Source organism: Stomoxys calcitrans, chromosome 2 (assembly GCF_963082655.1).
Source record: "Stomoxys calcitrans chromosome 2, idStoCalc2.1, whole genome shotgun sequence".
Classification (NCBI taxonomy): domain Eukaryota; kingdom Metazoa; phylum Arthropoda; class Insecta; order Diptera; family Muscidae; genus Stomoxys; species Stomoxys calcitrans.
The window spans coordinates 129,482,388-129,507,056 of record NC_081553.1 but is presented as its reverse complement, the minus strand read 5'-3'; the positions used below and the strand labels follow the sequence as shown (position 1 = coordinate 129,507,056).

The 24,669-nt window shown below is 39.4% G+C and overlaps 1 protein-coding gene across 4 annotated transcripts in view; it reads left to right on the top strand.

Annotated features, from left to right (window-relative positions):
* The first annotated feature begins 275 nt into the window (after positions 1 to 275).
* Positions 276 to 24,669, top strand: part of LOC106087184 (transient receptor potential protein) — a 46,534-nt gene continuing 22,140 nt past the window's right edge. Inside the window, exons 1-7 of one of the 4 annotated variants that reach the window (XM_013252144.2) lie at positions 276 to 518; positions 9,930 to 10,120; positions 14,842 to 15,082; positions 15,164 to 15,306; positions 17,327 to 17,528; positions 22,702 to 22,878; positions 22,979 to 23,213. In XM_013252144.2, the coding sequence (XP_013107598.2) occupies positions 9,993 to 10,120; positions 14,842 to 15,082; positions 15,164 to 15,306; positions 17,327 to 17,528; positions 22,702 to 22,878; positions 22,979 to 23,213 (1,126 nt within the window). In that variant the 5' untranslated portion in view covers positions 276 to 518; positions 9,930 to 9,992. Of the gene's footprint in view, positions 524 to 9,918; positions 10,121 to 14,841; positions 15,083 to 15,163; positions 15,307 to 17,326; positions 17,529 to 22,701; positions 22,879 to 22,978; positions 23,214 to 24,669 lie in introns of all 4 variants that reach the window. The other 3 variants (XM_059362142.1, XM_059362141.1, XM_059362143.1) reach the window with 3 other exon arrangements.

The following is a 24,669-nucleotide window of genomic DNA, read 5'->3' as shown; positions in this document are numbered from 1 at the left end:
CGTGTTCTTCCAAGTATTTAGACGATATTATTGTGCAATAGCTTCTCAATAGAATATTTAGATTACCAAAGGTAACCGCGTCAAAATATCGAACACACCCTTAAATGTGACCGACATTAAACTTTGGCTTATATTCGTGTATGCCCATTAACTTTTACTTGTAAGCAGTCAAGCAGACCGACCGAACATTCTATATTTTCCGCCTTCTCACATATCCATTGACCGAGTTGACAGCATTTGCTAATGTAATTAACAGCATATACCAAGGCGCTTCGACATATTTCGAACAGTTCTTTGCGAACTCTTCAAGAGTGAAAATCGAAAAAAAAAACGTCGATTCGAATTGTGAATAAAAAAAAATTAAGAAAACTAAATGACTAAAGGATAATATTCTACAACATGATATCAAGGACTAACAAGGATATTTTGTAATCAACGACAGGATCTATCAAGGATAACACCAACATCAGTGTAGTTAATAAATTATGATTACAGCCAACTTCAAGTGCTAAAGAGAAGTAAAGTGCGATTTTAACATTGTGAAGTGAAAAAATTTGCAAATTGCTGAAGCGATATTGTTCCTTATAAGTTTTTTTTTTAGATCTTTAAAGAAGGACTGTTTAAAAAAGGACGTTTGTGACATTATGTTCACCTGAACAAAAAAAAAAACTTAAATAGCCCTTAAAAATATTCGGTTCAATTGCATATTAACGAGACACAAGTTTGTATTTGTGCCCATGGTGGTACTGTGTGTTTAGAGCACAGGAAAATAAACTTGATATTTGTCAAGTTATAGTGTATACTGTGTTATCCTAGATACAAGGTCGTACATCAAGTACACTTCTCCATTTAATATAAATCCTAGAAAAGTGAAATAATACCAAATACAAAAATGAAATGAAAAAACTGGTTTAAACAAGGTTCTTTGTTGTGGGAATAGTGTGCCGTGTCTTAATCCTTAATTTGTTAAATATCCCGAACTAGGAAATCTGGTACTTGAGTTGGATGTGTCCAGAATGATCTGCTTTTAAATCGAATGGCATTGGTTGATCAGGTGACTTGTATTCTGTGGTCTCTGATAACCAGCGGAACAAAGATTTATTATGGTGCCATAAAGCCCATCCCAATATGAATTGAAGCGGCTGCATCATCGAAATGTGGTTGATCTGCAACTACTCTGGTTTGCACAGGGAAGTTAACTTCATCGAAAATGGAAATTTAATCGGAAGCTTTTTAACTTATCCGCTACCGTATCCTTGTGAATCCTTTTAAAACCTAACTGATATGCTCTTAAATCTAATCTCTTTTGTACCGCTGAACGTTTGTACCGCTAAGAGGTTTCTATCCACAAGATGGTGGTGGAGTGGATCCACATGAGAACTAAGCAAACATCCTTTCGCATGGGGCATACCCAAATTCTAGCAGACTTGGAGTTATTTTACAGCGAGTCACCCAACTGGCTGGTCAATATTGTCTATAGTTTACCGCTGACTTGCCAATTGTTGAATATGTAGTCTGCAAGGTTTCTTTGCCTACTACCCAAAGCTACCGGAAAATAATTAGAATACCTTGCTTCCACTCCCTGACTTTGTCACAATTTTACTGTAAAGGGTTTTAAATATTACACCCAAGTATTTTGGGATAGTTTGTGAAGCGAATTTTTGCGCCATTGTTTTTTACTTATAGCGTCCGGAGCACTTCCGTTGTCCCAGAAGTGAAGAATGGATGCAAATATCATCGACGTGTATACCTGAAACCATACATTTTGGTTAACGTAGATGAGAGTAGATAAGCGGATGAGCTGAAGTTTAACTCTCGCTCTACCTTTGGGTACAAAAAATGCAAATTTTGCCCATGAACATTCCACTAAGGAACAGGGGCAAACTTCTCACATATCAATTAGTGCAGTCCGATTTAAGTTTTAAGCTCAATGATAAGGGCCCTCCTTTTTATAGCCGACTCCGAACGGTGTTCCGCAGTGCGATACCTCTTTGGAGAGAAGTTTTACCTGGCATTTTACCTCACAAATGTTGCCAGCATTAGGAGGGGAAAACCACCGTTGACAATTTTTTCTGATAGTCTCGCCAGGATTCGAACCCAGGCGTTCAGCGTCATAGGCGGACATGCTAAAATCTGCGCTACGGTGGCATCCATCTTTGGGTACTCCCTCCTAAATTTTACAGTCTCGGCTGGAAGAACATGCAAAGTAGTAGACGAGCTTTGCAATTTACGAAATTCATGTGGAAATTCTCCAACAATGCTAGGGAGGAGTAGTATCGCATGCTGTAAATTGTGCCGGTTATCCATTGGCTCGGAGACCACGTATGCGACGAATGCTTCTCCCCTCGCCTATTAGGTCCTATCATCCCCTTAACCATGATTCAAGAGTGACTTGAAAGTGGTGCTTCAAGTGGCGTAGCCATAATTTCCATTTATGGTCGTTGACCACCCTACTGATCACAAGGCGGTATACAACGATACTTAGCAATACATCTGCGGGGTTGATAGTAAACTGAATCGGCTTTATTTTTATTTGTTAACATCCAGCATTCAGATATTATGAAGTTCAATGGTCCGTCAATGGGTAGAATATTTAGGAAAAGGTCTAATTCCAAGGAAATGACGAATTGCCAAAACCAGGTGACGTAATGGTCAGTTTTTCCAAATTGCTGCTATCCCTCAATATCAATATTCTGAGGGATATCCGCAATCGAAATCATCGAAATGGCAGCCGGTTTTATGTACCGGATTGACCAGATGTAATACCCTCCGGCCAGGGGCTGCCGGTTCAGTGTACATGTTTTGACCTTTCTTCGTCATGAGAGAAGCACGAAGCAAGTCCCGGAGCAAGGTGCTATGCAAATGTAGTCAGCAGTGGGACATCGTACGCGTCGTCAGCCTATGCGACTCAACCGTTTTTCCCGCGTGGCATTATACGCAACAGCAGAACCTCAAATTTTATCGCGTCAGGGCCAGGGAATGCATCTTTCTTGAATTTAAATTGCAATTTTCTCCGAAGCAAGATCATCGACATGGTGGGCTTTATGAACCGGATGAATATTATGGCCGCAGCGATCCAGGAAACAAAGCTGGCCAACATCTGCAGTATATACAGTCGTTTGGCAGCTGTCGCCAAGTTTATAGACCCAGGACCGGAAACCTGTTGTGTGGCAATAATCGGTTGGTACTAGCAGACTATAATGCGAACCATGCTTAATGCCATTCTCCACTAGGTAACGACCGTGTCGGAAGCACTTGGGGTGCTGACAAAGAAACCATACAAAGCAACTGGCTAGTCAGTGCTAAACTATGCGGAGCTGGTGTTGACTCGTCAGCTGGGCGACACGCAGTGGAATAAGATTTAGATCTGTCAGAATGCTACACTACACACTGCGATAGGCTGTCTCTTTATTTCTAATCCTACCCGTGCGAAGGCACAATTGAATGCTTTCTAAGCATTCACCGCCTATAAATATCAGGGTGGATAACCTTTAGATCAGGAGGGTCTAGGTAGCATTCCCGAAAACACGGTAGCAGAAGTGGAAAACAGCTACCGAGTGAATGCATATTTAGGTTATTCCGTGATACACACAAAACCCTTGTTTCCATGCCACTCCCCTGCGTTGGTTCATGTTTGGTATTGTGTCCCCTCCTACGTGCCGGTATCTGTTGGACATGAAAGCCGGGCAATGACAAAGGAAATGCTCCAACGTCTCATCATCTTCCACGCATGCCCTACACATGCCCTACACATGCAATCACTTGCCGCACCGATTTTGCATTAGTGAGCTCGTAGTCCAATGTGTCCCGTTATGATAACAAAAGCTATACTGACTTCCTTCTTACTTCCTAACACTTAATATCTATTATAGTCTTCAGTGTTCTAGTGGGCGTGGTCCTCATCGTTCCGCCTATGCAAAGACAAACTGAATCTGTTTTATGGTTCTTATGTTGCACTTTCTCTCCATAGGAGTCCACCAAACTACTGAGGCGTAAGTAAGTCTTGGTCTACTTACCTCTTGGACTATCATCGGATTCATGGATTTAATGTAAGAACTTTTTTTATGAAAATTGAAAAGTTTATATAGGCGCTATAGCAAAAAGAACAAATCAAAAACAATAGCTTTGTTTTATTTTAGTACTTTATAGTGCAGAACAATGAAATTTGTGTAAAAATGAGAGCTATCCAAAGTTCTGGATAAATGACCAGTGCACGCTTATATAGAACATCTGCCGTTTGGATTGCCATGATATGTTTTCACAAATATGTGTAGCCACCCGTAAAAATCCTTTGGACCGTACTTGGCACAGTTGTTGGAAGTCTTAACGAACACCACGTGCAAAATTTAGCCAAATCGGACAAAAACTTTGGCATCCAGGGGCCCAAAATGAGAAATCGAGAGATCGGTTTATATGGGAGCTACATCAGGTTAAAGACCAATTTGAACCATACTTGGCACAGTTGTTGGAAGTCGTAATAAAACACCACGTGCAAAATTTAAACCAAATCGGATCACCGTAGTGCAGAGGTTGTCATATCCGCCTATGACGCTGAACGCCTGGGTTCGAATCCTGGCAAGACCATCAGAAAAAATTTTCAGCGGTGGTTTTCCCCTCCCAATACTAGCAACATTTGTGAGGTACTATGCCATGTAAAACTTCTCTCCAAAGAGGTGTCGCACTGCGGCACACCGTTCGGGCTCGGCTATAAAAAGGAGGTCCCTTATCATTGAGCTTAAACTTGAATCGGACTGCACTCATTGATATATGAGAAGTTTGCCCCTTTTTCTTAGTGGAATGTTCATGGGCAAAATTTGCATTTGCAACATGCAAAATTTCCCAATCGGATTACAATTGCGGCTTCTAGGGCCTAAATATGTTAAATCGGGAGATCAGAGTATATGGAAGCTAAATCCAAATCTGAACCGATATGGTAAATTTGCAATCCCCAACGACCTACATCAATAAGATGTAAAGTTTTTTCTAACCATTACTGTGTATCTTCTTGAGATTCTAGTACAGCCAATTATAAGACTTATGTTTTGTTGTACTAGAAATGTCATAAATAGTAAACAAGTAAAATTGCAAGCGGCGAACTATATGCGTTCGACCGCTATCGTGATTTCGACAAACGGACGGACCCACATGGCTAGATTATGGGTATAATTACTGCTGTCCTATTTTCAGTAAAATTCATGTTGATGTGGCAAACTTTTTTTGCAGTTTTTTCTAACAAAATTTCTCTGAGTGTTTAAACTTCTTATAACCTCCACCATAGGATGGGAGTCTGAGATCCAACAAACTACAATATATACATTCTTGATCATCTTGACATTCTCAGTTGATTTAGCCCTGTTCGTCCGTCCGTTCGTTCTTGATCATTACTTCTTGAGCCTCTAGAGAGCGCAATTCAGATCGGATTTGGCCGAAATTTTGCACCAAATGTTTTAATTTGACTGCCAACAATTATGATCTAATTCTGTTCTTAACCTGATATATTTTATACATAAAAATCAATTTGTGTTTGTTTGTAGGTTTGTTTGTTTGTTTGTTTGTTTGTATGTTTGTGTGTTCCTTATAGACTCAGAAACGGCTGAACCGATTTTCTTGAAATTTTCACAGATGGTGCACAATGACCACGTGGTGAAAAAAGGGGGGGCACCCTTTACCCTAATTTTCAGAAACACCAGATCTCGGAGATGGGTGGTGCGATTTAAGCGAAATTTTCTGTGCTCTCATATAGTACCCTAAAACTAAAAATTTGGTATCCAAATTTCGGATGGGGTACCTAGGGGGGCTGCCCCACCCAAAAACCCACAAAACATATATTTTGACCAATCACGACAATATGGGACTCAAATGAAAGGTATTTAGGATGGGAAAACATATCTGATATCCAATTGTCGGACCTAGTGCTAGGGGGACCACCCAAGCCCCAAAACACCCCTAAATCGGACATATTAACCGACCATGGCAATATGGGACTCAAATGAAAGGTATTTGCGAGTAGAATACGAATCTGATATCCAAATGTGAGACCACGTTTCTGGGGGTCCACCCATTCCCCAAAACACCCCCCCAAACTGGACTTATTAACTGACCATGAGAATATGGGGCTTCAATAAAAGGTATTTGAATGTAGAATACGAATCTGATATTCAAATATGGGACCAAGTGTTTGGTCTCATATTTGGCCTCTCACCAAAAATTTACGACCATAGCAATATGAGGCTCAAATGAAAGGTCTTTGGGAGTAAAGCGCGAATCTGATATCAATATTCGGGAAATGTGTCTATGGGGCACCCCACCCCCACAACACCACCCAAATTGTAAGTATTTTCTGACTATTGCAATATGAGGCTCAAATAAGAGGGTTTTTTAAGTGGAACACGAATCAGCTATATATTTTCAAGGCCAACTCACTGAGTAGCCAACCATCCCCCAAAACACCCCCCAAGCCGGTCATGTTTGCCGACTATGGAAATATGGGGCTCAAATTAAAGGTATGTGGGAGTAGACCACGTATCTGATATCAACATTAGGGGCCAACTGTCTAGCGGACGTCCCACCACCATAACAACCCCCAAATAGAACGTATTTGCTCACCAAGACAATTTGGGTCTTAAAGAGAGTGGAACTAAATATTCATAGTTTTTAGGGCCAATACCCAAAACAGGACATATTTACTGACTTTTGCAATAAGGAGTTCAAATGAGATTAGAAAACGAATTTGATATCCAATTTTGAGAGCAATGACAATATAGGGTTCAAATAAATGATATATAGATATATGAGAAAAGAGCACGTTGCTGATATATTTTCCGGGCTTAGTGTTTGGCGGACCACCTCAATCCCCTAAACACCCCTAGTTCGGGCATATTTACCGACCATGTCAATGTGGAGGCTTAATGAAAGGTATTGTGATACCCATTTTCGGGACCAATTTTCTGGGGGTCTACCCCTTTCCCAAAATACCCCACAAATAGCAATTTTTTAGTGACCATCGCAATATGGGGCTCAAATAAAGGTACTTGGGAGTACAATACGAATTGATATCCAAATGTAGGGCCATGTATTTAGGGCATCACTCCTTTCCCAAAACACCCCCAAAAGGAAAACATTTTTCGACCATGCCAATATGTGGCTCAAATGAAAGCTATTTGAAATTAGAAAACGAATTTGATTTTGGGGCCATGTGTTTGAGGGACGCCTCATCCTGTAAACTACTCTTAAGCCAATGGCAATATGGGGTTTAAACAAATGGTATTTGAGAGAAGAGCACAATGCTGATATTTTTTTCAGGGCCAAGTATCTGGGAAACCACCTCTCCCCCGAAAACACCACATTTCGGTTGAATCGGATTATAAATGCTCCTTTTTTGGGTTCAAGATTTTAAATCGAGGTATCGGTCTATATGGCGGAGGAGGTTAAGGAGGAGCTTAACCTAACTCTCTGTCCCAAATTTCGGCAGCACCGGACAATAAATGCGCTTTTTATGGCCCCAAAACCTAAAACCGAGAGATCGGTCTATATGGCAGCTATATCTAAATCTGATTCGACCTGTGCTATATTACAGAAGTATGTCAAGGGGTTTAACCTAACTCACTGTCCCAAATTTCGGCGACATCGGCCAATAAATGCGCTTTTTATGGCCCCAAAACCTAAAACTGAGAGATCGGTCTATATGGCAGCTATATTCAAATCTGGACCGATCTGTGTCATACTGCAGAAGTATGTCAAGGGGCTTCACTTAACTCACTGTCCCAACAGGACAGTTGGGGTTAAGGAGGAGCTTAACCTAACTCTCTGTCCCAAATTTCGGCAGCACCGGACAATAAATGCGCTTTTTATGGCCCCAAAACCTAAAACCGAGAGATCGGTCTATATGGCAGCTATATCTAAATCTGATTCGACCTGTGCTATATTATAGAAGTATGTCAAGGGGTTTAACCTAACTCACTGTCCCAAATTTCGGCAACATCGGGCAATAAATACGCTTTTTATGGCCCCAAACCTAAAACCGAGGTATAGGTCTATATGGCAGCTATATCCAAATCTCATCCGATCTGTGCCAAATTAGAGAAAGATTTTTAAGGGCCTAACACAACTAATTGTCCCAAATTTTAGCAAAATCGGATAATAAATGTGGGTTTTATGGGCCTAAGACCCTAAATCGGAGGATCGGTCTATATGGCAGCTATATCCAAATCTGCATCGATCTGAGCCAAATTGACGAAGGACTTCGAAGGGCCTAATGCAACTCACTGTCCCAAATTTCAGCAAAATCGGATAATAAATGTGGCTTTTATTACCCTAAGACCCTAAATCGACGGATCGGTCTATATAGGGGGGCTATATCGAAATTTAGTCCGATATAGCCCATCTTCGAACTTAACCTGCTTATGGCCAAAAAAAAATTGAGTGATTTCAACAGATTAAAAATTTTAGTTTTAAATTTTACGAATATTTGCACTATTTTCCGAGTATTGTTTTCACGGGTTGGCATGTGGCGTAACCACCCCTGGCAAACAAACAGACTTGCACTGAAAACTTTTTTGCGTTTTATTTTTGCACTTTACGGCTTGTCTATCCAGTACTAAAATAAACAAGTAAAAAGGCGTTAAGTTGGCCGGGCCGAACTTTGGATACCCACCACCTCGGGTATATATGTAAACCATCTTTCATCAAAATCCAGTGAAATTTGCATACCTTTTGTCCCATAGCAGTTATATCGAAATATGATCCGATTTGGACCAAATACTAATAAGTACAAGTCAATGTTCAATTATGTATAACAAAATATTGGTCTTTTTAGTAGCTATATCTAAAAATAAACCGATCTGAACCATATACAACATAGATGTCGAAAAGCCTAACATTAGACAATGTGTCAATTTTCAGTGCAATCGGATTATAAATGCGCCTTTTATGTGGCCAAAACTTTAAATCGAGATATCGGCCTATATGGCAGCTATATCCAAATTTGGACCGATCTGGGCCAAATTGACGAAGGGTATCAAAGGGTCTAACATAAGTCACTGTCCCAAATTTCAACAAAATCGGATAATAAATGTGGCTTTTATGGGCCAAAGACCATAAATCGGCGAATCGGTCTATATGGGGGCTATATCAAGATATAGTCCGATATAGCTCATTTTCGAACTTAAACTGCTTATGGACAAAAACATACTCTGTGCAAAATTTCAGCTCAATATCTCTATTTTTGAAGACTGTAGCGTGATTTCAACAGACAGTTTACAACTTTTTGACATTCGACGTTTACAACTTTTTGACATTCGAAAACCTAAAAACCGACATACGGACCATCACTAACTACAACCCATAGCATTTGAAGAAATTAGCCTTCCTCGACAAACCTGAGAAGATCTGAATTAAATGCTTTCCGACAGACGCAGCCGACTCAACTCCTACTTAAGTAGGATTGATGCCAGCGTGTTGTGGATGTATGTCCCGATTGTAGCCAGAGACCACACGGCACGAACCACCTGTTTGACTGATCAGTCAATCTTCCTCGACTTAGGACCAAATTCCTTTGGACGCACACCAAACTAGTCGCAGAGCTCCTAGGTCTGGATACTTAACAGAACCTAGCTGACGAATGGGTGTGACGCAACAGACTGCTGCAACAACAACAAAAATCGTTTAAAAATTGGAGCCATCAATCAGCTCCGCAATATGTAAATATTGAAAAATATATTAACTCGATTTAAAAAATCGCCGCACAAATGCAGACCGTTTACATTGTGGTGGTGCTACTGTAGCACTCGCAACAACGCTGTGACTCATAGCTGACTTCGTACCAGATTGAATAGAAATTTGAAAGTTTTTGAACAACAATGAAATGTGCAATTAAACCGATTTTTTATACCGTGCATCAAAAATCTTTATCAAAATAAGTGATTTAGCAGAATCTATAGAAACACTTAATTTTGGAATTTTAAAACAAACCGTGAAACAATAAACAGTGCAATATGGCGCAGGATGCAGAAAAAGGAGAGCCTCAATATGACATCCAATTTGCCGAGGAGTACATACTCACCGATATCGAGAAATCATTCATTTTGGCAGCAGAACGTGGTGATCTTCAAGGTGTTAAATCGTAAGTTGTCATTTATTGAATATTAACATGGTGTATAGATTTTTGAAAATTCTTTAATGGTGGTCACAGCGGGAATATTGACCCTTTGAAGCGTAGGCATTAGAGCATCTTATGACCCCAATAAGCAAAATACGAAATATGGCGATATAACCAGTGTCGACACGAAGTACAAAGTTTGATGCAGTACTTTCTATAAGATCTAGTTGAGGAATGGTGCGAATGAACCTAAGACTCTCACCGATAAGGAGAGAGACACCATTACTTGGGCTCGGAGATTCGATGAACGGCCTACACCAAAGGCTATACGGCGAGATTCGGAAACTGCACCGCAGTCATCCAAAAGGCAACATTCATCTGGGGGCATCCCATGCCTAAAAGAACAAAGGAAAACAATATTAATATGGGTCCAAAAACCTTTTCTAATGTCACTAAGGACAGCTTGGTGATGATAGTTGTCGACAAGGGAGAAGAACAGGGCTGCCTACGTAGGAACAATTGGAGTGGGATAGTCAATGGACTGTCATCTGTATACTTCGATGTCCTTGTGGAACTACATGGGCCTTCTCCAGTTTGCGATAATGCAGGTTGGTATCGGGACCGATACAAAATAATTGCCTTCTGGGATCAACTCTCAATTGAGATGTATCATTGCTCCTTAAAGAAGATTGGCGAGATCTGGCAGCAGTGGATTAAGTCAAGAAGGCAGATATTCCTTCTCGACCAATAGTTCACGCTTAGATACCACGGATTCCCTCAGATCTTGAATCAATACTTGGGAGACAAAGGGACTGTAATCCCCATCTTTCAACTACCGACCGGAAGATTGGTAGATCGGATGAGTTTGATGGCGACCAGAGACAAGCAGTATTAGTACTAAACTCCGGCTCTCTCGCAGACCTCAACAAGTCTGATGGAGTTGTGTCCTAGGGATTCAATAAGTTGAAGCTGAAGGTCTATAAAAGCTTTAGGGTTGGGAAATCAGGAGATGACTCAGCAGTTGTTGCTGAACACTTGTCTGAGGAACTATCGATCGCATCTCTAAAGTCTGGAAAATTGCAAGAGACTGGAAGTTTTCCTGCCACGATCGGAACAGGAAAGGAAGGCGTCGAACCGGGACCCGACAAGCCCTGTTTGGATAAGTCATCCAGTTGGATGTCTAGTCCTTCCCCGCTGTAGCATATCTTGAGCACAGATATGCTACAGCGGGGAAGGACAGAATTCAAAAGGTATTTCGACAGCAGCAGCTAGTGAAGCAGGAGGAGGAAACGTCCACACCGCAAGTGTCTGTGTTCTGAGGAAAAGTGGTTCCACTGCTTTCTCAACTGCCCCTGGATGCGTAAGGAAACTCATCATGACAAGATCGATCGAATCTTGTGAGGATAAACTCCAGGCCCTGAATGAACTTCAAGCCCTCAGAAAACGAGACTAACGAATTCAAGGGTTTAAAATACTAAAGGTTACGGGGAATGGGAGACACAGAGCCTGTATTCTTTCAAAGAGTAGTCTAAATGTTTTTCTTCTTCCGTCGCTAAGCACTGAAGATTCAGTAGTAACCAGCTTCCCTATATATGGCACACGATTCAGAGATGTCCCCTTCAAGCCTGAAGTTGCTGGTGAAAACCGCTTCTAAAGGGAAAAAGAGCCTTATTGTAGGACGAGATGCTAACGCACATCACCAGATAAGGGGAAGTTCTGATGGCAATGAAAGGGGTGAGCTGCTTGTCGAATATATTATAAGTTGCAATCTGATGATTTGTAATAAAGGGGATAAACCGACCTTTATTACCAGGAACAAGCAGGATTTACAAGATATTACCTTTGAATTGGAAGATCTAAGCGGAAGGACTGGGAAGTTTTGGATGACCACAGCTTCTCTGATCATCGGTATATTAGTTTCAGCCTTAGGGAAAATACTGCAGAAATCGTCCCTCGGCTAAACAAAAGAAAGACGGATTGGGATAGATTTCGCACACATTCTGTTCGACAATCCCTTCTAGACCAGAAAAGGAAGTGGAAACGCAGAGGATATAGGTAAAGTGATCAAGCGGATCACGAAGGCTCTGAATGATTCACTTGTGTCAACATGTCTTAGTGCTAAGCCAGGGGGTAAACAGCTACCGCCACGGTGGACCCCTAAGGTAGGACTGCAGAAAACTCTTCAACAAAGCGGACGCCACAAGGGCACCACACGATTTGGACGTCTATAAGGCTGAGCTAAGAAAAAATAAGGGCGAGCGGAGAACAAATCAGAACAAATCCTGGGAGGAATTCTGCAGCTCCGGAAAATCCCATCCTCCTAATCCTATCCTCTAATCTAAGGAAGATCCCATCATCGAGACCTATTATGGTGGGACATATTCAAAAGTCAGAAAGAGAGGGAGAGAAAGAGAGAGAGAGAATTCTAGTGAGGAAACACTTGAATTAATCGTTGACACACATTTCCCGGGAAATTCTCCAACGAATAGCGTGGCTCTAAAAGAGGTTGTCACTGGTATGCATTCATCGGAGGTTATTGGGGAAATTGAGTCGGAGCCGAAAAACCTTTGGGCGAGAAAAATTTCGCCTTTAAGTCGCCAGAATCGGTTGATGTATCACTGGTTGAATTACCAGCTGTGTCCGACAGACTAGTTCCTTAGCTTAGGCTTGGCTCTGTTTGTATCAGAGTGTCTTATATACCTGTGGGATGGAGAAAAAAGTAATTTTCACTCCAAAAGCAGGAGAACCGCACCATACGAAAGCGAAAGATGTTTACCCTATTTGTCCGTCATCCTTCATGCTGAATGAACACTCTTGAGAGGTTGATAGATACATATTTTAGGGCAAAGCTCCCTGGAGTAGGCTGTCTCGGCAAAAGCATGCATATAGTAAGTCTGTGTATCACAGCCTCACTGAGGACGACACCATCTGATGAACTGGGCCGAACTTTGGATACCCATCACCTCGGGTATATATGTAAACCACATTTCATAAAAATCCTGTGAAAATTGCATACCTTATGTAATATAACAGTTTTATCGAAATATGTTCCGATTTAGACCAAATACTAATAATAACGAGTCATTGTTCAATTGTGTATACAAAATATTAGTCTTTTTGTTAGCTATAACTAAAAATAACCCATTTGAACCATATACGACACGGATGTCGAAGAGCATAACATAAGTCACTGTGTCAAATTTCTGACATCGGATTATAAATGCGCCTTTTATGGGGCTAAGACTTTAAATAGAGATATCGGTGAACATGGCAGCTATATCCAAATGTGCACCGATTTGGGCCATATAGCAGAAATATGTCAAGGGGTTTAACTTAACTCACTGTCCCAAATTTCGGCGACATCGGACAATAAATGCGGCTTTTATGGGCCTAAGACCCTAAATCGGAGGATCGGTCTATATGGCAGCTTTATCAAAATCTGAACTGATCTGAGCCAAATTGACGAAGGACATCGTAGGGCCTAAGACAACTCACTGTCCCAAATTTCAGCAAAATCGGATAATAAATGTGGCTTTTATGGGCTTAAGACCCTAAATCGAAGGATCGGTCTATATGGCAGCTATATCCAAATCTGAACCGATCTTGGCAAAATTAAAGGAGGATGTCAAGGGGCCTAACACAACTCACCGTCCAAAATTTCAGCAAAGTCGTATAACAAATGTGGCTTTTATGGGCCTAAGACCCTAAATCGGAGGATTGGTCTATATGGCAGCTATATCCAAATCTGGACCGATTTGAGCCAAATTGACGAAGGATGTCGAAGGGCTTAACACAACTCTCTGCCCTAAATTTCAGCAAAATCGGCTAATAAATGTGGCTTTTATGGGCCTAAGACCCTAAATCGGAGGATCGGTGTATATGGCAGCTATATCCAAATTTGGACCGATCTGAGCCAAATTGACGAAGGATGTCGAAGGACCTAACACAACTCCCTGTCCCAAATTTCAGCAAAATCGGATAATAAATGTGGCTTTTATGGGCCTTAGACCCTAAATCGGCCGATCGGTCTAAATGGGGGCTATATCAAGATATAGTCCGATATAGCCCATTTTCGAACTTAACCTGCTTATGGATAAAAAAAAAGACTCTGGGCAAAGTTTCAGCTCAATATCTCTATTTTTAAAGACTGTAGCGTGATTTCAACAGACAGACGGACGGACATGTCTATATCGTCTTAGATTTTTACGCTGATCAAGAATATATATACTTTATAGGGTCGGAAATGGATATTTCGATGTGTTGCAAACGGAACGACAAAATGAATATACCCCCATTCTTCGGTGGTGGGTATAACAAGTCAGAAATTCTTGAAGTAGTTCTCTTAAATATAAGAAAAGCACTGACCGGTGTTGTTAGAATAATGGGTAGTGGTTAATAAATATATATCCGTAACCACATTACTCATTTAGAGCAAGGGTTCAGGAGACTGAAGAAAAATCATCTCAGTCGAAGAATAAGACAATATTAACTTTAATGTTGGTTAAGAAAAAGGCCTCAACTTCGCATGATTAAGATAACGGGATATAAGTTAAAGTCCTTGTTTATCTATATTATCTATACAATAAACTGTATTTACAAAAAATGTTAACTTACACAATAAAATTGGTGTTCTTACATATGAGATATTTGAATTTCGTTTTTCGTCGCAGTATCATATCTCATAAAGAGCATTTTTATGAGATCTATATTAATTTCATCTTTTCTTTTCCATTATTTCCATGTAGAATTATTGCCGAAAACAAAGGTCAACCGGATAAATTCAATATAAACTGTGTTGATCCCATGAATCGCTCCGCACTTATTTCGGCCATAGAAAATGAAAATTACGATTTAATAGTTGTCCTGCTGGAGGAGGGTATTCAAGTGGGAGATGCTCTACTGCATGCCATTTCGGAAGAATATGTCGAGGCAGTCGAAGAGCTTCTGATGTGGGAAGAACAGAATCATAAGGAGGGTACACCATATGTAAGTATGGGTCATTGTTTGATTGATGCTATTACGACAGCAAATGAGTCTATTTCTCTATATGTATTTTGATATTCGCAGAGTTGGGAGGCGGTGGACCGTGCCAAGTCAACATTTACAACGGATATAACACCCTTAATATTGGCTGCCCATCGGAATAATTATGAAATTTTAAAAATTTTGCTGGATCGTGGAGCCACTCTTCCTATGCCCCATGATGTCAAGTAAGTGCAACAATGGTTAGGTTTCAATCATTCAATGCTGAATTTCTGTATATTTAAGTATCCGTGGAGTTTACAAGTAAACATAACTATGGTATCAGCACCTAAGCTAAATTTTCGCTTAGGTCGACCACTACTGTCGACCAACAAACACATGGCGTCAAATAACGATCATTTTACCTGAATGTCCCATTTTATTAAAATTAGATGTTTTCATGTGCAAACAAATCCATTGCTGGTGCAACAAGTAATCAAATCATTAGTTTTCACCGAAAAAATCTCCAATATTATTCACAACACAAAGCAAACCTTTAAATTCGCTTAACATATGTCAATTCATTTGCATTGGCAAAGAACGTTTCGCTAGAGCTGCGTACCGGTCTTAAACTGAATCTCTGATTCGATAGGTTTTGGTTGTAGAAATTGTTTGTATGGTCGTTGATTGCAATGTTTACTAGACCAAGAAATTTTTTGGGAATTAATGTACCTACTCACGGTTCACTTTCGCTTAACGAATTCCATGTGACTAAATTCCTTCTTATACCCACCACCACAGGATGGGGCCATACTAACTTAGTCATACCATTTGTAACACCTCAAATATGCGCCTAAGACCCCATAGAGCTCGAACGCGTAAAGCTTTCCGCTTGAAAATTTGCACAGATACCTAATATTGATGTAGGTCGTTGGGGATTACAAATGGGCTATGTCGGTTCAGATTTAGATGTAGCTCCCATATAAACCGATGTCCCGATTTGACTTCTTAAGCCACTGGAAGCCACAATTTTTCTCCAATTTGGATGAAATTTTGCATGAAATGTTCTATTATGACATCCAATAACTGTGTCAACTACGGTCCAAATCGGTCTATAACCTGACATAGCTCCCATATAAACCGATCTCATGATTTGACTTTTTGAGCCCGTGAAAACCGCAATATTTGTCCGATTTGGCTGAAATTTTACATCTTGTGCTTTGTATTGACTTCCAACAACTGTGCCAAGTATGGTTCAAATCAGTCATTAACCTGATATAGCTCCTATATAAACCAGTCTAACGATTTGACTTCTTGAGCCCTTAGAAACCGCAATTTTTGTCCGATTAGGCTGAAATTTTGCATGCGATGTTCTGTTACGACATGGAACAACTGTGTCAAATACGGCCAAAATCAGTCTATAACCTGATATAGATCCCATGGACAGAAGTTTTGTATGTACAATAGAATAAAATTATACCCTACAACTTAATTTATTTTGTATGAATTTTTAGCAGAATCTATGGTGGTCTACTCCCAAGATTGGGCCCGGCCAGGCCTTAGCATGCTTTTACTTGTTTGGTTTACCTCAAGTTGATACAAATTCCAGTTATTTCCAAGGACGAAAAACCCATTCAGCACCAATGACCTGTAATGACCAATTTTTGTGTTGCCTTTGATTTAAAATCATATTTGTTTATCATTCCACTTTTTCTTTAAGAAATCACATCACAAAATTTATGCAAGCACTTTTTTTCCTTAAAGTAGAACCCAATTTTATCCAGAGTGACAAGAGCTAACCATGCATGCATACCAACATGTTCAGCCTCTTGAGTTGGTGATTTAATCCTAAGTAGCATATTTTTTATAACAAAAGTGCTCATAGACCGACCATAAAGTAAAATGCCTCTGGGATGAGTAATTGCATTTATTAACTGCAAATGATACCAAATTCGGCACTCTAACGCAATGCTTCGATAAGAGACACCCTGGTTTTTTAGGAAAGTACATTAGGGTCAAACTATTTCATCACAATTTCAAATAATTTTTTTTATATTGCTTATAGGCAATTTTTGTAATTTTTGCAAAACCACAAAAATTCCTGAGTTATTGAATTTTAAAATAATCTTTTTTTAATAGGGTTACTTCATCTATCCCCAGTAATTAAAATTTTTATTTTAGAATAATCACCCTAAAGTTATTATACTTTTTGGTTTTTATGCCAAGAAAAAAATAATACAATTTTGCTTTTGTTCCTCTTACTTACAGATGTGGCTGTGATGAGTGCGTTACTTCGCAGGAAACCGACTCACTGCGCCACTCTCAGTCTCGTATTAATGCATATCGCGCTTTATCTGCAAGTTCTCTGATTGCTCTTAGCTCACGTGACCCCGTCCTGACAGCGTTCGAATTGGCTTGGGAATTGAAGCGTCTGCAAAGTATGGAATCGGAATTTCGTGCAGAATATGGGGTAAATATGAAAACTGCATTGATAAAAAAAAATTAGGTAATCAATTTTCACAAGTTAACATAGTGTTTAAAGGAAATAAAAAGTGAACCTTAAATCTAGAATTTGGGGTTTTTTTAACTAACCCGGTTTAAACGTTGTCTTACAATAAATTGTTTAATAATGAAAATAGAATCCGCCGCGGAAAGTAGTTGACTTTTTTCATTAAATTGTTTGCAAAGTTTACTAAAAAGATTGTTTTCCTGGTAATTTTCTTCTGAAATGGGGAGCTTTAAGGGAATGAGCTGATTTCCACGTTTATAAGCTTTAGCATGAAAACAATACCAAGCATAAAACGTCTATGTTCAAGTGATGGTGAGTCAAGATCCAAAGGGAGACCATATGATAGAGCTTTGGCCTAACAAGGCCCAAGGGTCAGGCAGTCGAAAACAGTTCTCAGTCCCTGGTTTTCCATGTAGACCCCCAGGCATACCCTGTACTCCAGCTTTGATCCATCCATGTAGCATGAACTTCCAGAAGATAATACCAGAGGAACAGCAATCCAAGACTGTGCCGATCACAGCAGTGCCTCGCACTCGACCGATCGGAAACCTCTCCCATTTCCTCCAGGTTTCTTTTCATTGCCTCCATTATACCGCGATGGTGTGATCTGCTCTTAACATCCACCCATTCTCCTATCGCCTTAAGTCTCATAGCCGCAGTGGCTGCCTAACACTTAATCTGAATGTCTATACATCGGATATCTACAATAGTCTCCAGTGCACTCGTGGGATTGGTCCTCATCGCTCCGCCTATGCGAAGACAACATGTTCTCTGAACCTCACGTTGCAGTTTTTCTCCGTCGTAGTCCACCAAACCACTGAGGTTTAAGAAAGTATTGGCCTAACCACGCTCCTGTAGAGCCAGTTGACTATCCCCGCCAAATTTTGTGGGCCTTCTCAGTACTCTCCTAAATGCGACACTTTCAATTCAGTTTCCTGTCCAAGGTCACTCCTAAATAATTGACGTTGTCCGATATCGAAATCGTTCTATTGAGGAAATGTGGTGTGTCAAATTGAGCCACATTCGTATTCCTCATGATTTCAGTCATTTCTGGGTTAACATTGAGACCCTCTCAGATTCTTGCCCCTTAGAAGTATTATAACATCGTCTTCGTAGCAGACGGGTTCAAATTCCTTCACACATACGTAATAGGTTATTTTTAATGGTCACCCCATATGATTGGCGATAAAATGCCCCCTGTTGCGTGCCCTATGCTACTTTCTCCATTGTATTTATGTCATGAGACACACAATTTATCCAGTCTCTAAGGACCCGGTGCACCCGGTATTCGTCTAAGGATTGGATCAGTGTTGTCGGTCCGCACATAGTTAAAAGCCCCCTCGATGTCAATGCATACCGCCAATGTATACGTTTTGGCATCGAAGCACTCTTCAATTTAATGCACAACTTATTGCAATGCAGTCTCCACCGACCTTCCCTTTACATAGACATGCTGCTTGTATTTAAGCAGTTTGCTGGATGTCCTACTCTTTATCATGGTATCCACAATATGTTCGCTGGTTTAGAGTAGAAAGGACGCAAGGCTTAAAGGTCTGTATTCGAACCCAGGCCTTGGGCGTTATAAGCGGACATGCCAACCTCAATGCTATGTTCACCTCCAATCTCCGACATAAATATGAGGCATAAGAAATCTTTTAATTTGGTATGGTTGACAAAATTGATTAGAATTTTAGTGGTGATACAGTAGTAGCGACATACCAAATCCTCCGGTGAGTACTGAATCCACCACCCCCACTTAAATAAATTGAACACTGCATCAATTCAGCTACTAGGGCGGAAAAGGGTGTGTAAATTTTGTAGTACCAAAAAAACAAAGTCAAAGCTGTTGTCACACAACTAATCTACGACAAATTCTAACAAAATTTTCCCAGGATATCAAGGATCAAAACGACAAGCCTTCACTGAAAAAAATGTTTGTCCTAATTATAAACATTCGAGCCAAAGTTCAGCAAACTTAATTTAAAGGCAATAAATTTTCTAACTTTTTAAGTAAGCATTCATATTGGTAATTGCGGATTTTAAAAAAAAAGTAAATGCTTTTTTATTAAAACTTAGAATGAACTTTAATCAAATATATAATTGCCATTTTGTTCGATAACCTTTTGCCATCTTCCTGGCAAATTTAGTTTTCCACGCTCATAGAACTTCTGGCCTTCATCTGCAAAAAACTGAACCAAGTGCGATTTTATAGCCTCATCATTGCCAAAAGTTTTACCATTTAAGGAGTTCTGCAAAGATCGAAATAAATGGTAGTCAGATGGTGCAAGGTCAGGGCTACATGGTGGATGCATCAAAAGTTCCCAGCCAAGCTCACTCAGTTTTTGGCGAGTGACCAAAGATGTGTGCGGTCTAGCGTTGTCCTGGTGGAATATGACACCTTTACGATTGACCAATTCTGGTCGCTTCTCCTTGATGGCTGTATTCAATTTGTCCAATTGTTGACAGTAAACATCCGAATTAATCGTTTGGTTCCTTGGAGGCAGCTCAAAATATACCACACCCTTCCAATCCCACCAAACAGACAGCATAACCTTCTTTTGGTGGATATCAGCCTTTGAAGTGGTTTGAGCTGGTTCACCATGCTTGGACCATGACCGTTTTCGACTAACGTTGTTGTAAACAATCCATTTTTCATCTCCAGTAATGAATCGTTTTAAAAACGGATTGAATTCATTGCGTTTAAGGTGCATTTCACAAGCGTTGATTCGGTTTGTTAAATGAATTTCTTTCAATACATGTGGTACCCAAATATCAAGCTTTTTCGCCAGTCCAAGACCTTTTATGTGATAATAAACGGTTGATTTTGGTATATTTAACTTCTCTCCTATCTCACGCTCAGTTACATGACGATTCAATCCCATTAATGCTTTGATTTGGTCATCATCAACTTCATTTGGCCGACCTGAACGTGGCTCATCTTAAAGTGAAAAATCTCCAGAACGGAATTTGCGAAACCAATTTTGACACTGTATTCCTTTTAAGGCTTTATCACCATACACATCTCTTAACTTTTTTCCTTTACGGAAATAATAAAGTAAAATATGAAGAAAATGCTCCTTTGTGGGCTTCATATTAAAATTGACGCCAAACAAAGAAATGTAAACAAAAGTTTGCGCACTTTTTTTCTAAAGCAAGCTAAAAGTAACAGCTGATAACTGACAGAAGAAAGAATGCAATTACAGAGTCACAAGCCGTTGAAAAAATTTGTTAACGCCGACTATATGAAAAATCCGCAATTACTTTTTATAAGGTTAAGGTTTATAAGGTTATATATTTATAATGACGATAAAAAGAGCTTCCGGATTTCGACGGCATGCCTTCACTGAAAAAATGTTTGTCATGATTTTAAAAATTCGAGCCAAAGATTAGCAAACTTAATATAAAGGTGATCAACTTTCCAACTTTTTAAGTGAACATTCTTATATATATATATATTAGGATTTTTTATTAGGTTAATAAATCCTTAACTTTGCGCCTTATTATTGAAGACAAAACATTTAAATAAAGGTACAAAAATCTTTAAAAGTTAGGAAATTGACTTTGGGACAAGACAAAAATTAGATGTTATTAGATCAACCACAAATGTTTATAAACCAACAACAGTTATGTTGAAGATAACCGTCCACAGCCGTTTTCCATCAATCCCATTGTGTGTTTACAAACGCCTTTCCACATTGCACCATGGCATCCTATACATATACAATGTTTTAAGAGTCATCATTTGGTATACATACAATTTTCGTAGGTATGATGTTCACAACAGTCGGTGCATGAAACAACAACGCGTGTTCACAAAAGCATCCACACTTGTTGACGACATTTCCAACAACGTCCGTGTATGATAATGATAACATTGGTGCATCATTTTGAAACATATTTTTCTTGTCAGTGTAGAAGCGACTTTAAATGTTTAAGGTTAAGATGCTAAGTTTAAAAAAATAATTTTTCAAAAAATAATAATAAATCATCTATGAAGTCAAATAAGAATCAATCAGTGATTAAAAATTGAAACGGATGGTCATGTCCGTTAGGTTAGATTGAAAAAAGAGTGCAGATATTCATCTGCCCCATGCCACTATAGACATACACCTAAGCCAGTAATCGGCTTGTTGTGTGCTCTAAAAGCTAAAAAGTAACCTCGAAAGAGAAACTTTGATGACTCTTTCATTATTAAAATCATTTCACAATTAAAATCGAGTTAATTTTCGTCGGGCAGAATCTAATGTAACCTAAACCGTGGATCCCATATTTCAAGTTCTTTGAATGGCTTTTTCAAATATGGAGCTGCATAAAGTTTTGAGCCATAACAAAACACCACTTTCAAAAGATTTCAGTCCAATCAGACAAGTCAAGTCTGGAGATCGCTTTATACACGAGCCATATCATGGTAAGGACCGATTTGGATAATATAAGTCAAAACAAAATACTACGTACAGACGAGGTTAAGTAGATTTAAAAGGTCAAGAAGAGAAACAATACATAAATTAAAGGCTCTTGGATCAATGAGTTACAAACGCAATGACAAAATAAGTACATAAACGGCCATCCTATGGTGAAGGGTTCAAAAAGTAAACCAGGAGTTTTATGCTCCTAGCATAATCCTTAATCGTTTTCTACTCTATGCCCCTGAGTTAGTTCAAATCTGGTATTGAATACGCACCTAAATATCAGCATCTGCTACCTGTGATAACCAGAAACGTCGCGTTATTTTACCCACTCGGTATCACTAGCCGTACACTTTATGCATAAGTGAGCTTATTAACCTATGTGCTTGTCTTGTCCCACTCCGAATCTCCACATAGGATTTTTATAGTCCTTCTGATCTTTTCATTGTTCCTCAGCTACATGCACCTTTTTCGCCGATCCCCTTATCACAGTTTGCATCGTCTTGAAAGGCTTCTATTTCCTTTACTATAGCTCCTAAAGGATAATGCTTTAACCTATTCGTTTCCTCCCAAGCCTATCCAAGTGTATATTTATAGTGACAAGGGACGATTTAATATCCGCACCTTCTTTTCAACCTTACCTAACGTACGAATTTAAGGTGCTGATAGACTTAATGCTTTATATTAAACAATTTATGTATCATCATTTAATGTGGCTCTTTTTGCAGGAAATGCGACAAGGAGTACAGGAATTTGCAACGTCGTTGTTGGACCACGTTAGAACATCGACTGAGCTGGAGGTCATGCTAAATTACAATCATGAACCATCGAATGATATCTGGACTCCAGGAAAAAGACAAACATTAGAGAGACTGAAGCTGGCTATTCGTTATAAACAGAAGACAGTAAGATTCGATTCCTTTAAACTAAAAGAAAATCTATTAAGAAATTACTAAAGTTTTATTTATTTAACCAATTTTGTATACATACTACAATTTGTTCTAGTTTGTTGCTCATCCCAACGTACAACAGTTACTGGCCGCCATTTGGTATGAAGGTCTGCCGGGATTTCGACGAAAAACGGCATCTCAACAAATTATGGAGGTTACTAAACTGGGATGCATGTTTCCCATCAACAGCATGAACTATTTGATGTGCCCCGATTCAGAAGCTGGCAAATTCATGAAGAAACCTTTTGTAAAATTCATATCGCACTCCTGCTCTTATATGGTATTTTTAAGTAAGTTTATTATTAATGACTTTCCAAAAATTTTGCTCCTATTCCTCTAGTCAGTGTTGCATGGTTTTTGTTATATTATATTAGTTATCTGGATATTTCGTTTGTATCATTTTAACTGTCGAAATCACGATATCGAATCCGATTCCCAAAGGCTTTTGCTTGCGGGCTTATATATACATACATAACTTCCTTATATGTCCAATAGTCTCTATATAAGCCGAATTCCAACCTAACTTCTTATCATTTTTGCAAACTTACCACTGTATTTGAGATAATTTATATGACATTCCGTTTGCAACACATCGAAATATCCATTTCCGACCCTATAAAGTATATACATTCTTGATCAGCGTAAAAATCTAAGACGACCTAGCAATGTCCGTCCATCTGTCTGTTGAAATCACGATACAGTCTTTAAAAATAGAGATATTGAGCTGAAACTTTGCACAGATTCTTTTTTTTTTTGTCCATAAGCAGGTTAAGTTCGAAAATGGGCTTTATCGGACTATATCTTCATATAGCCCTCATATAGACCGATCCACCGATTTATGGTTTTGGGCCCATGAAAGCCACATTTATTATCCGATTTCTCTGAAATTTGGGACACTGTGTTGTGTTAGCTCAGTCGAAATCCTTCTTTAATTTGGCTCAGATGGGATCAGATTTGGATATAGCTGCTATATAGACCGATCCGCCGATTTAAGGTTTCGGGCCCATAAAAGGCGCATTTATTGTCAGATGTGGCCGAAATTTGGGACAGTGAGTTGTGTTAGGCTCTTCAACGTTCTTCTTCGATTTGGCTCAGATCGGTCCAGATTTGGATATAGCTGCCAGACCGATCTTTCGATTTACCATTTGGGGCCATAAAAGGCGCATTTATTGTCCGATTTCGCCGAAAGAGACAGTGAGTTGTGTTAGGCTCCTCGACATTTTTCTGAAACTTGGCCTAAATCGGTCCTGATTTGGATATAGCTGCCATATAGATCAATGTCTCGATTTAAGGTCTTGGCCCCATAAAAGGCGAATTTATAATCCGATTTAGCTGAAATTTGACACAGTGACTTTTGTTAGGCTTTTCGACATCCGTATCTTATATGGTTTAAATCGGTTTATATTTGGATATGGCTACCAAAAAGACCAATATTTTGTTCTACAAAATTGAACAATGATCCGTGTCGAATTTGGTAAAAATCGGACCATATTTAGTTAATGCTGCTATGGAGGCATAAGTTATGCATTTTTCACCGGACTATATACCGGAGGTGGTGGGTATAAAACAGTCCAATTTAACGATTTTTGCACGAAATATGTATAGTCGAAACCGTATAACTGTAATACGCTTTAGTGAAAAATGCAGCTTATGTGAAACTTGGTGGAAAAAACTATTCATTTCTGTGTAATTCAATGCTATTGAATTCGCTTGAAAAATCGCTGAACAGAAAAGATTTTTACACCC